This window comes from Saccopteryx leptura, chromosome 1, assembly GCF_036850995.1.
Source record: "Saccopteryx leptura isolate mSacLep1 chromosome 1, mSacLep1_pri_phased_curated, whole genome shotgun sequence".
Classification (NCBI taxonomy): domain Eukaryota; kingdom Metazoa; phylum Chordata; class Mammalia; order Chiroptera; family Emballonuridae; genus Saccopteryx; species Saccopteryx leptura.
This window is the reverse complement of record NC_089503.1, coordinates 88,322,883-88,335,548: the sequence shown is the minus strand read 5'-3', so window position 1 is coordinate 88,335,548 and position 12,666 is coordinate 88,322,883. Positions and strand designations below refer to the sequence as shown.

Here is a 12,666-nt window from a genome sequence, read left to right as displayed (position 1 = left end):
AGGCTGTTTATTTTGCCAGATGGTTTTTCAGACCCTGCTGAAATGAGAGATGCCCTCATTTTATATTTCCCTCAAATTCTACCACAAACCACACTTCTAGGGAGAGAGAAAAAAGTCGCCATGTCAGCATGTTTACCTTCAACTGACTAGGAAGTTGAAACTTACCCATAGATGATGACTCACCATTGTAGCCCTATAAAAGAAAAGGTGCTGGGCTGTGGGAAGGCAGCCGCCTCCAGGCACAACATTCAAGATGCACTCAGGTGTCCTGGCTGCCTTCCTTGTCTTGAGCTGGACTCACTGTTGGTCCCTGCCCCTGCCCAGTGATGAAAATGATGAAGATTTGTCTGAGGAAGACTTCCAGTTTGCAGAGGTAGACTATCTTGCCAATCACAATGATGTGATGTATATTATAAATGCCCTTCTCTTTAAAAGCAGGTCATTTGCTCTTTTTTCTAGTACTACCTCAGGTCATACTACCATCCCCTGAATCCTGCTGGCATCCTGAAGAAGAGTGCAGCAAGCTCCATGGTGGACAGGCTCCGAGAAATGCAGTCTTTTTTCGGCTTAGAGGTGACTGGCAAACTTGACGATAGCACCTTAGACATCATGAAAAAACCAAGATGTGGGGTTCCTGATGTGGGTGAATACAATGTTTTCCCTAGAACTCTCAAATGGTCCAAGATGAATTTAACCTACAGGTAAAAGTATAGGCTATTTTTCTTTAATTATTAGTTTTTTTAGTAGTATTAAATGTCTGATTTTCATCATAAGCTACAGATGACAGAATATGCATGGTCTCATTATTTTTTAGATAGGTCTTAAATATTTAACTGAGAGTTAAATAAACCCAGGAATAACTTTAATACTGTTGATGAAAATGTCTCATAACATCAATTATTGTTATAGTAATCAACATTTTTTTCATTGGAAATCTAAAAGTGTTCTTTAGATATGAGTCAAAACAGGAAAAATGTAGGTTTAATAAAATTTAAAAATGTATAACATCAGGCATATTTATTATAACAATGATAAAAAGAGAGAGTTCTATTCTTTCTAGGAACTTTTCAGAACTATTTAATTTGTTTAGGTTATAGTAATACAATTCTAAACTTTTAGTGTGCAATGTAAGTTTTATTAAACATCAAAATGCTATAAATTTAAAATGCCAAATGGTCAGATATTTGGTGATAATTAACATGTCTGACCGAATTTTTCATTATTTTAATCTTTGCATTAACTCATAATTATTAAAAGTTCTTTAAAACAATGTACCACCAGTATAACTTTTGGAGAAACCATTGCATTTGGAGTTGAAAAGCTGTATTCCAAGAAAATATATTCTAAAATAGCTTTTACTCTCTAAAAATCTAATTAAAGCTTTTTCTGTTGAGTAGAATTGTGAATTATACCCCTGATATGACTCATTCTGAAGTTGAAAAGGCATTCAAAAAAGCCTTCAAAGTTTGGTCTGATGTGACACCTCTGAATTTTACCAGACTTCACAATGGTACTGCTGATATCATGATCTCTTTTGGAACGAAAGGTAATGATTCAGAATTGTTTTTGCAATATTTGTATATTCTGCTCCTTAATTAGTTCTATTTTTAAGATTTTTTTTTATTGAAATCATTTATTACTTTTTACGGAATTCAACAAAAATGCACCAAGATCCCGTGCTAAGCACTATTGGGTATAATTAGATTCTTAACTCTTGCTTTTGCGCAGAGCATGGAGACTTCTATCCGTTTGATGGACCCTCTGGTCTGCTGGCTCATGCTTTTCCTCCTGGGCCCAATTATGGAGGAGATGCCCATTTTGATGATGATGAAACTTGGACAAGTAGTTCCAAAGGTAATATTTCTTATAAAGATTTCAATAATGATTACTAGATGAGACTAGACAGCCATTGATAGGAAGTTAAAAGGCATATGCATTATATGTAAAAGCACATGAATTATACTTGGTATTTGATTACATATATTTTTAAAAAGTATAAAAGTTTATCTTAAAAAAGTTTATCTTATTAGTCTCCACAAGTGACATTTCTACAAACCAGTGTGAAACATTAAAAATGAGTAAAATCTGCCTTGTTAGTGGCTGGAGGGAAGTAGGACCAAAATGTCTTTCTGTCAACCAAAGTGTTGTCACTGTGGGTTACCTTTTGGCTTGTTAAGTAGAGTTTATTACAAATATATATCCAAAAACTACTAGTTAGATATGTAGATCATAGATGAGTTGGCTGTGAGTTGAAATAGTTTTATCCCCTTAGTAGAGATATTAATGGAACAAGTCCAGTCAAATTTTTGTTTCCTGGTGTTATATCAGTTACCTGTTTCAGAATTGTCAATATCACTGATTTTATAAATACCACTCTTAACAAAACCAAGATAGTGTCTTCTCCAAATAGCATGAATCAGACCAGATGAAAGTTATATTTACAAGAGAAAACTGAAATTGAAGGTTGAATAAATTCAGTCAGTAGTTGAATCTTCAAAGGCTCAAAAGAGTTGGAAATGTTAATTTCCATAACAAACAAACAAACAACCTGACCTGTGGTGGCACAGGGGATAAAGTGTTGACCTGGAATGCTGAGGTCACCGGTTCGAAACCTTGGGCTTGTCTGGTCAAGGCACATATGGGAGTTGATGCTTCCTGCTCCTCCCTCCTTCTCTCTCTCTCTCTCTCTCTCTCTCTCTCTCTCTCTATATATATATATATATATATATATATATATAAAAGTGAATAAATAAAATCTAAATATAAAGAAAACAGCCTGACCTGTGGTGGCACAGTGGATAAAGCGTCGACCTGGAAATGCTGAGGTCGCCGGTTCGAAACCCTGGGCTTGCCTGGTCAAGGCACATATGGGAGTTGATGCTTCCAGCTCCTCCCCCCTTCTCTCTCTCTCTGTCTCTCACTCCTCTCTCTCCCTCTCTGTCTCTCTCCTCTCTAAAAATTAATAAATAAAAAAATAAATTAAAAAAAAAATTAAAAGAAAACAAAACAAACAAACAAACTGTTCCAACTAGGACTTAACTTTGGAGCAGTACTGACCCCTAGTTATGACAATTAGAGGTAGTCTTCCTAGATAGTTAATTTTTATTATTCATTTAAATTAAAAAGATTATTTTTTCAAAGAGTATAACTGGGCTTTGAATGATCAATGCCATAACTCCCATGCCTCTACTCTGTCTTTTGAAGGAAAAATGAGAATTTACATATTTATGTTCTGTTTCACAGGCAAGAATGGTTTTAGGAAGAAAGAGTAACATTTAGTATTTTTAAGACTGTCACAATAAATCTCAGTTTTAGGTTGTTGCACAAATTTTGGGTTTGAATATTTACTTGAAATAAATGAAAATATCCACAAATAAATCAAGATTAATTTTTCAGCTAAAGGCCAGAATAGCATCCATTACGAGTCATTTCAATGACAGATTACTTGTCACTCAGATTATGTGAACTCTGATTGCTTTTATGATCTGCACAATTTACTGAGTTAATTACACATTTTCTTTATGCATAAGCTATGATAACAAAGAGTATTTAAGGTCAAATTGAAACCACTGGCTCCAGTTTTCATGCGTTATTTTTCTTTTAATCTTTTTTATCTTTTCCCAATTTAAAATACAGTGTCAAGAGGCTCAAAAACTGGTGGAAAGAATGACTAGAGGACATAATGTAAATACAGAATCATAGTAGTTTTTTAAAGTAAAGGGAAGTTGACCAACTATTCTCAAAATTTCTGTTTCTTTGAAATCTAGGGTCAAGAGATATTCTCAAAGGGATCATTTGGTTGGAATTTGTTCACAAGTAGATTCTCAGAGACTCTATTTAGTGCATTCTCCAAACCTGGTTATCATCCTTTTGAATGCTGCTTCCTATTTAGATGATGTTCTAGGCAGCAAAAGTAGATTTAGGCATGTTCATGTGGAAGAGACTTAGTAAGTAATAATACTCTTGTTTTGTATACTCACAACTGTAAACATATTTATGCCTCCACCCTGTATAAACACCCATGTGATTTCCCATGACTCCTCATTTACGGTCATCACTATTCACTTCCCTCATCTCACCTGAGAGAACAGAGAACAAGTCAGGATTGCGAGTAAAGTCTTACTTATTATTTGGGAGCAATCTAATTAAATAGGCAACTGTAATGAGAGCACTAAATAGTTTATAAAGAATAAAGCAGTTTTTGAATCTCCCTTCAAGCAACTGAATGCTAATATTTAAAAATGAGCATAATAGCAAAAAAAGGGGAATGATGGCATGTAAAATAGATGAGGAAAATAACATTAACCTTCCTTCCAGTGGTCATTGGAGGACCTTGCTTTCTCCTTGTTTCTTTATTTTCTTACAGGTTACAACTTGTTTCTTGTTGCTGCCCACGAGTTTGGCCACTCCTTAGGTCTCGAGCACTCCAAGGACCCAGGAGCACTCATGTTTCCCATCTACACCTACACGGGCAAAAGCCACTTTGTGCTTCCTGATGATGATGTGCAAGGGATCCAATTTCTCTATGGTAACTCTTAATTCATTGGCTTAACAGCAAATAAGACTTACACATTTATTTTCTTAATCATTAGTATTACCATTACCACTTTTGCTGTTGTGGTTTTGTTCTTAAAACCTGGGAAAATAGGCCCATTTATTCTTTCTAAATCTAACTGCGTGCTCAAGTAGAAAATATTCCATTATCCAAAATTTTTATAGATTATAACTCTTTGTATTTGTATTTTATACATTGCAAAGTACATTTGACACCCTCAAAACACCTCTGACATAAGAAAATAATTTAGCCCCCAATTAACCAATGAAGACACTATGTCTACAGCTGGGGGCAAATATGAGATCTTAACTAGCTATTATAAATTCTGGGCATTCTTTCAACCACTTTAGTTTGCCACAGTAGAAACCATTTAAGTGGCCTGTAGTAGTTTTAGTCAACATTTGCATTGACCATTGTAAGAATTTCTCCTTTTTTTTCCTCTTCCAAATTTTCAAAATATTTACAAAGTAATTAAACCAAAACCAAAACAAGCAAAATTACCTGCCAAAAATAGAGTTAAAGCCACAGTGCACAGCCATCAGGGTAAACACTTCTATTATAGAATACGGCTCAGAAAACTTGCTTCTGCCGCCCAACCCACTATTTCCCTTCTGGATTTAAATCTACTATAGCAGCTAGTGTAAGCATGAGCAAGTATTTTGCAATTATTATTTTTACAATATTGTGACCAAGGGACCTAATGATAGAACTCATATGAACTAGGTAGAGAAAATACAGTTTAGAATGGTTATTGTGTGCACCCCTTTTGCACTCTTGTGAGCTGAAGAAGTCATAAACCTGTGGCGAATCTTATTAGTGTTGCTGAAGACTGGGCTTTTCACTGAGATACAGCTGCACTGTGGTAAACTGGCTAAGCAACTCTAGCTGAGGTTGATAGCTGCTGAAAAACTGGGCACGAGAAAGAACCAAGATAAGGGCTCGCACAGGGACGATGGGCTACCAGAAATGGCTTTAAGAAGAATGTGTTTCTCAAGGGCAGTCTGTCCATCGGTTGTGCAAACTTTCCTCAAAGTCCCCTCCCCACATTTCTATCATCATCCTCAAGAAACCTAAATTTGTACTTTAGATGAATTTCAAGGGATCTTGAAGGATGAAAGCAGACCTTGGTAACCCTGCAGGAAGAAAGTAGGATTACATGGTATTTGGGCCATTACGTAGGAGCAGCAGGATTTACTGCCCTTCCTGGAGGGAACCCTCACCCGCTCTCCACTAGCAGGACCAGCTCAGCAGTAAGGTCATCCTCCTCATAAAATGAACTTCTTTCATTCATTTTATGATTGCAGGTCCAGGAGATGAAGACCCCAATCCTAAACACCCCAAAACACCAGACAAATGCGATCCCTCCTTATCCCTTGATGCCATTACCAGTCTCCGAGGAGAAACTATCATCTTTAAAGACAGGTATTCTTGACATTATTTTATAAAATCTGCATGTAACAAACATTTTTGAAGCTGTCTGCAAATTGCTGAAACATCCAGTCAAACTTCTGACGGTGAGGTTAACAGTGAAAATAACAGAGCCTTATGCAGTTTACTACTTCAGATAAAATAAATTAAACATTTTATTTTCCAATGAATGGACTTGGCATTGTGCCAGCTTCTTATATTTTTGGTATAGTTTTTTTATAAAGATAATTAAATAAATATATAAATCCAATTTATTTTAAAACACAAATATTGAAATTAATTAGCATATTAGTAAACAGTTACTCATAATGTCCACATGAATTCCTTTTGGTGTGAAAATTTTTTCATGGGTACACATGTTGAAATATGAGACAGGGAGTGCTTTATAACCTCAACTTGTTGGTAATGAAAACAAAATATTAAATTTTAATTTTGATATGCTTATAAATATACTTAATTGTTTGTTTACTCATTGATCAATTAATTGTTGCCTCATCTATGATCCATTAGCATTTTCACCTTCTCTATCATAGCTCTAGTAACACTACACTCTACTGTAGGTGTTTCCTCATTCAGGGTTCCCCAGGCCATGAGATCTTGGTGAACATAGTTTATGTGACTCATGTTTTCTTTCCAGAGCCCTACACGGTGCCTGGTATATTTCGTTTCAGTTTGCGAGACATGCAAAATTGAGCAAAGCATGATCTCGACACACAAAGGACTTTCAGCCTTCACAAAGGCTCTATAAGACTTAATTTTAATACTTTAGGCTTGAATTAGGATAGCAACAGCTTGGTAAACTGGCACGTAAAAGGAAATGGAAAACTTTTCCCCTTCACAGGTGATAGAGAATGCTTGTGTCTAAATTATCTGCATTGATGTAGATACAGGTGGCTAGCAGGATAGAAATATTGTACTTACAAAGTACCAGGGATGACTGTATTATTATTTTTGTGTTAGATTCTTCTGGCGCCTGCATCCTCAGCAGGTTGACGTAGATCTGTTTTTAACAAAATCGTTTTGGCCGGAACTTCCCAACCGTATTGATGCTGCTTATGAACATCCTTCCCATGACCTTATCTTCATCTTTAGAGGTAAGCCTTCCACTGGTGAGGTCTTTCACATGTCCAAGATAGGCCGTGATGAACTTGACACACCACAGACTTCATAAAATGATCATTCCTGAAAATATAGCTAAATTAAGAAACTAGTGGAACTCAAAGGAAAACAGAAAGCACCTAAAGTCTTTTTACCAAGTATCCTCAGATTTGACAAGTAAAAAGTCTATATTATTATAAGTATATAAGGATATGTATTATATATAATAAATACATATGATAAATACCTACTCTTTCTTTCATAGCAATCATATCAGTTCTTTCCTATTTCCTTTAAAAATTATTTACTGAACAAGCATTAAAACAATGTAAATTTTGAAAAAAAACTTAAATTTATCCATAATTCCCCAACTAAAAAGTCTATTTACTATATTTCATTTTTTCATCTTCTTTTCTAGTTCTTCACTATATATAATACATATTTTTAAATATTTATATTCATAGTATATGTACATTTTAATACTCTAGTTGTTCCCTTGACAAAAATATCATAGCCTGATCAGGTGTTAGCGCAGTGGATAGAGCGTCGGACTGGGATGCAGGAGACCCAGGTTTGCCTGAGGTCTCCAATTTGAGCGCAGGCTCATCTGGTTGGAGCAAAAAGCTCACTGGCTTGAGCCCAAGGTCGCTGGCTCGAGCAAGGGGTTACTCGGTCTGCTCAAGGCCCACGGTCAAGGTATATATGAGAAAGCAATCAATGAACAGCTAAGGTGTTGCAACACGCAACGAAAAACTAATGATTGATGCTTCTCATCTCTCCGTTCCTGTCTGTCTGTCCCTGTCTATCCCTCTCTCTGACTCTCTGTCTCTGTAGAAAAAAAAAAAAATCATAAAAAGTTTTCTAAATTGTCATTCCACCTTCATGATAATAATTAAAATGGTTACATAGCATTCTACTAACATTGTTTCTGTTGTTTGACTATTATAATTAATGCTGTAATGAAGTTATTTTTTAGAGGCAGAAATAACTTTTTATCTTATATAAAATTTGATTTTTAATCCAATTTACTGTTCCTACTGTGTTTCTTATTCATGTAGAAATCTTAATGTATTTTTCATCCAATTTTAAACTTAATATTCAGAGGTAATAAATTGCCAAGTTAATTATAATATCTGATTGGTTATACTAATAATTAGGAAATTAGGGATCTTAAATCTTATTTTTGTTTGAAAAATGTTCATGTTTCTATGTTTCATAAACATGGTGACCACCAAAACTGACTAATTTATTTCTAAATAATTAATTATTGATAACAAATACTAATTTATTTTTAAATGTATAAGATGAGTTTTTATTTGTTAAAGTTAATGTCTATATATGTGAATCCTGATAAATTCTCTTGAATAATGAAACCATTCTTTTACTTATTCTAGGCAGAAAATTTTGGGCTGTTAATGGTTATGACATTCTGGAAGGTTATCCAAAAAAAATATCTGAACTAGGATTTCCAAAAGAGGTTAAAAAGATAAGTGCAGCTGTTCACTTTGAGGATAGAGGCAAGACTCTCTTCTTCTCAGGAAACCAGGTCTGGAGGTATGGCGGCCATATTTACTGACCCATTATCTTGTGTCATAGCTGCAAAGGGGGTCTTGCACTTCTCTCACTACTTTACATTATTATCTCATGCATTTATAGAAATGTTAAGCCATTCATATTAATTTCTGTCCCGTGTCAGCTCCTGCAGGCAGCTTCTCAGAGATTTTAAAGTTTCAAGTCCTCTTGAAAATGCATATATATGTATTCATATAATCCTTGCCTCATCTAAACCACACATTTTTTTCTTTCTTAGCCATTTGTTGTAGCTCAACTATGCTAAAACCATCTCTCACTATGTGGGAGATCAATAGAAAATTGTTCAATGCATCAACATATATTGATTTTACTCTAAGAATACTTTTCTAATAACATATTTTATAACAGATATGCAATTTGTAAAATGGAAATGAGTTTGTAACTATCTTTACAAAGATAGCTTTTAGACAAGTCAAAAAATACTCACCAAACATCCACTGTACACTCAGTATTATAATTCCTTATTTTAAAAATCTACCGGATGTTTTAAATGAATGTAAAATTTTAGAACTTGTTAAATTTGAAAGATGCCATTATATCATTTCTAAGGTAATTTCTAAGAAATAGAACCTACTTAAGGATTTTTTTTTTATTAAATAGCTATGATGATACCAACCACATGATGGATAAAGGCTACCCCAGACTAATAGAAGAGGACTTCCCAGGAATTGGTGATAATGTAGATGCTGTCTATGAGAAAAATGGTAACTAATTTCATTGCACGAACTGTAATAGGGAGTTTCTATATTCCTTCAAGTCATTTTCCTTGTAAAGGATTTTTATGTAAGACTTAGATATGCTAAGAAATGTATGGTAGTTAAGGAATTAGTCATTCCTTTGTGACTATGTCCACTGACAGCAAACAAACAATAATATGCTTAGAATAAATAAAGATTTTACTTAATTTTTGCTAATTCTATGAATAAAAGACTCCAAACCTTAAACACTATCTTAAACCAATGTTAAAAATGCCAAGATGCAAGGAGTACTGCTATAATTTAATTCAGGGGTGGAGTGGAGAGTAATTTACATATGAAGACCAATAGCTATCATAACTATATAATGAGTTTTACTTGAATTATAAAAAGGACTGTTATTCTTAATTTACAACAAATAACTAATATCAATACTTCAGGCATCAAAACAAGAACTCATGACAAGACAGCAGCTAATTTGAGGTGATAATTTAGGAGAGCTGAGAACTTTTAGACCTATTCCTCCTTAAACTATAAGCAATATACTAAAGCATAAGTAGGGTTTATAAAGCTAAATAAGATAAATGTTGGTATGTTAAAAAAAATGTGGCTCTAACAGAATAGATTATTAAGGGTAGCTTGAGAAAACCCTTATTGTTTTCAAACTGAATTTTTTTTTGGTCTTTTTCTTATAGGTTATATCTATTTCTTCAATGGACCCATACAGTTTGAATATAACATCTGGACTAACCGTGTTGTTCGTGTCATGCCAGCAAATTCTCTATTGTGGTGCTAAGTGTCTTCTAAATATTGTTATTTAAATCTTGAAGAACATTTGGAATAATACTTCCAAAATATGGGAGGGAGGGGGCAAGGACAGGGAAAAATATCAGGGGAAAGCTTTGTTCTGCGAGCAAGCTTCAGTAAATTATCTTTGAATATGTAATATCTGTATAACTATGTGTGGCTGGAACCACTTTGAATTTTAAAATAATGAAATTCAGTATCTCTAAGGATCACCTAACTCTTATGTGTTATATAGAAGCAATAATTGACAATATTTCCACATCAAACATGAAACATATGGACTGTCAAAGAGAGTTAACATAATTTTTAATATAGTTAAAAGGCAAGTTTTCAAAAGCATAAAAGTAAATCACATTTATATAATTAATAAATCATTTTTGTAAAAAAATATAAAATTGTATACAAATAGAATTGGGGGATCATATGGTAGCCATAGAAAAACAAAGATGAATCAAAGGTAAATGTCTGTCCATAATAAATATTTTGTAAACAACTTTACAAAGAAAAAATATGGGTTTTGCATTGAAAATATTTGGATATGCATGTACCTTTTCATCCAGACACTTTAGTGACATATCAAAGTCACCAAAGATAGGAGACAAAAACAAATGGTGAGGACCATATGTGGCCTTTGGATTCTGTTTAAGTTTTACTTTTGACAATGACACACGCTATTCTCAATGAAGACAGGTATTTCTTTGCATCTTTACAAAAGATAAAAAGAGACAATTTTTCTGTATTCAAATATTTAAGGTCTTTCAAAAATACCAAAGTAAAGTATTAAAATTGTTATTAAAATGACCTAAGACCACAGCATTTTCTCTAATTATTCTCATAATTATCAAATTAAGACTAAAAGTAACATTTTTACTCTATTTTCATTGAGATAATTGTTTTAATTTTCTGGTTTACCTTGGATATGTAGCCTATTTTATTTATAGATATAGACTGAAATATATCTTATATATTGGAAGGATGTATGTTAAAACAGAAACATCCAAAATAAAGAAAACAATTTATATAGATTGTGGTCCTCTAAGAATATGCAGAAGAAGATATCTCTCCTTTAAAAAAAAAAATCTCTCAGTACTTTTTACAGAGCCTGGCACTTGGCATTTATTGAACATATGAATGGCTATCAAGGGAAGAACCATTGTACTGAGAGATCTTGTTTATAAAAACACAGGCAAAGAAAAGAAAGTGCTATATTTGCAAAATGTATTAGGAAGTGTTTATATTGTTTATAATAAAAAAGATATTTTCAACAGATGGCATTATATGGTCTATGATCTCTTTTGGTGCATTTTTAAACTTCCCTCATAAAAATACGTACCTTGAAATCATTCCTTTTTCTTGCCAATGTTTGTTGGTGAATGTAAATCACTCACAGTTTTAGTTTTATTTTGTTTTGTTTGTTTTTTGTAAGAAACTAAATTCAGAATTTAGAATTAATTGTACCAAGCTATGTTAACTAAAATTCCGATAGAGTTTGGTTAGCCTGGTGTTGCTAAGCCCCTTCTTTCGGGGCCAACTTCCACAGAGAGTATGATTGAGCTACGAAGTGGAAAGAGAATGGATCTGGAGTTCTAAAGCTTATTCTGCCATGAAATTTACGTGTGACTTTGGACAGGTCATTTGTTCTCTTTGGGTTTTACTTTCCTGATGTTTAAAATTAGAGGACTAGCAGCTTTGGTGAAGTTAGGGAAATATGTGGGAGCAGGAAACTCTAACGAGGAAGGCACACACTATCTAGGAGCATCAGGGTTCACTGAGCTTTCAACATTAGATCCCTTCTGTTTTCCTAAACATAGCCCATCCCCAAACATTTAGGTAAGTGTCTGTTAAATGTAGACACCTAAGATGTTGAGATGATTCAGAAAAACTTGGCCTCTACCCCTGAAGGGTTTATATTTTACTATGGAGATAAAGCAATTACAATTCATTAAATTAAGTACTTGTTCAGGAGAGCAGTGAGCACTTGCTGTGGGTACAGACAAGATTACTGATTTCTTTCTCCCAACATAGCCCCCAAAGTTGATTTACACACTTTTCGTCTTCCTTGACAATTTAGTTTGATTCTTTTTTTTTTTTTCTGTATTTTTCTGAAGCCGGAAACAGGGAGAGACAGTCAGACAGACTCCCGCATGCGCCCGACTGGGATCCACCCGGCACGCCCACCATGGGGCCACGCTCTGCCCACCAGGGGGCGATGCTCTGCCCCTCTGGGGCATCGCTCTGTTGCAACCAGAGCCACTCCAGCGCCTGGGCAGAGGCCGAAGAGCCATCCGTAGCGCCCGGGCCATCTCTGCTCCAGTGGAGCCTCGGCTGCGGGAGGGGAAGAGAGAGACAGAGAGAAAGGAGAGGGGGAGGTGTGGAGAAGCAGATGGGCGCTTCTCCTGTGTGCCCTGGCCGGGAATCAAACCCGGGACTTCTGCACGCCAGGTCGACGCTCTACCGCTGAGCCAACCGGCCAGGGCCTAGTTTGATTCT

The 12,666-nt window shown here is 34.8% G+C and overlaps 1 protein-coding gene across 1 annotated transcript; it reads left to right on the top strand.

Moving 5' to 3' along the window:
* The first annotated feature begins 240 nt into the window (after window positions 1–240).
* On the top strand, window positions 241–11,410 carry MMP13 (matrix metallopeptidase 13). Its single transcript, XM_066360745.1, has 10 exons — window positions 241–373; window positions 460–701; window positions 1,398–1,546; window positions 1,729–1,854; window positions 4,367–4,528; window positions 5,860–5,977; window positions 6,944–7,077; window positions 8,476–8,635; window positions 9,275–9,378; window positions 10,065–11,410. The coding sequence occupies exons 1-10, from the start codon at window positions 254–256 to the stop codon at window positions 10,163–10,165; spliced, it is 1,416 nt and encodes a 471-aa protein (XP_066216842.1). The 5' UTR covers window positions 241–253; the 3' UTR covers window positions 10,166–11,410.
* Window positions 11,411–12,666: the final 1,256 nt, after the last annotated feature.

What these genes read in the sequence shown, in the direction of transcription:
- MMP13 (XM_066360745.1), top strand. Translation starts at nt 254, where the DNA reads ATGCACTCAGGTGTCCTGGCTGCCTTCCTTGTCTTGAGCTGGACTCAC. An exon ending in AAGACTTCCAGTTTGCAGAG is followed by an intron (nt 374 to 459) that starts GTAGACTATCTT and finishes TCTTTTTTCTAG; the next exon opens with TACTACCTCAGGTCATACTA. An exon ending in AGGGATCCAATTTCTCTATG is followed by an intron (nt 4,529 to 5,859) that starts GTAACTCTTAAT and finishes TTATGATTGCAG; the next exon opens with GTCCAGGAGATGAAGACCCC.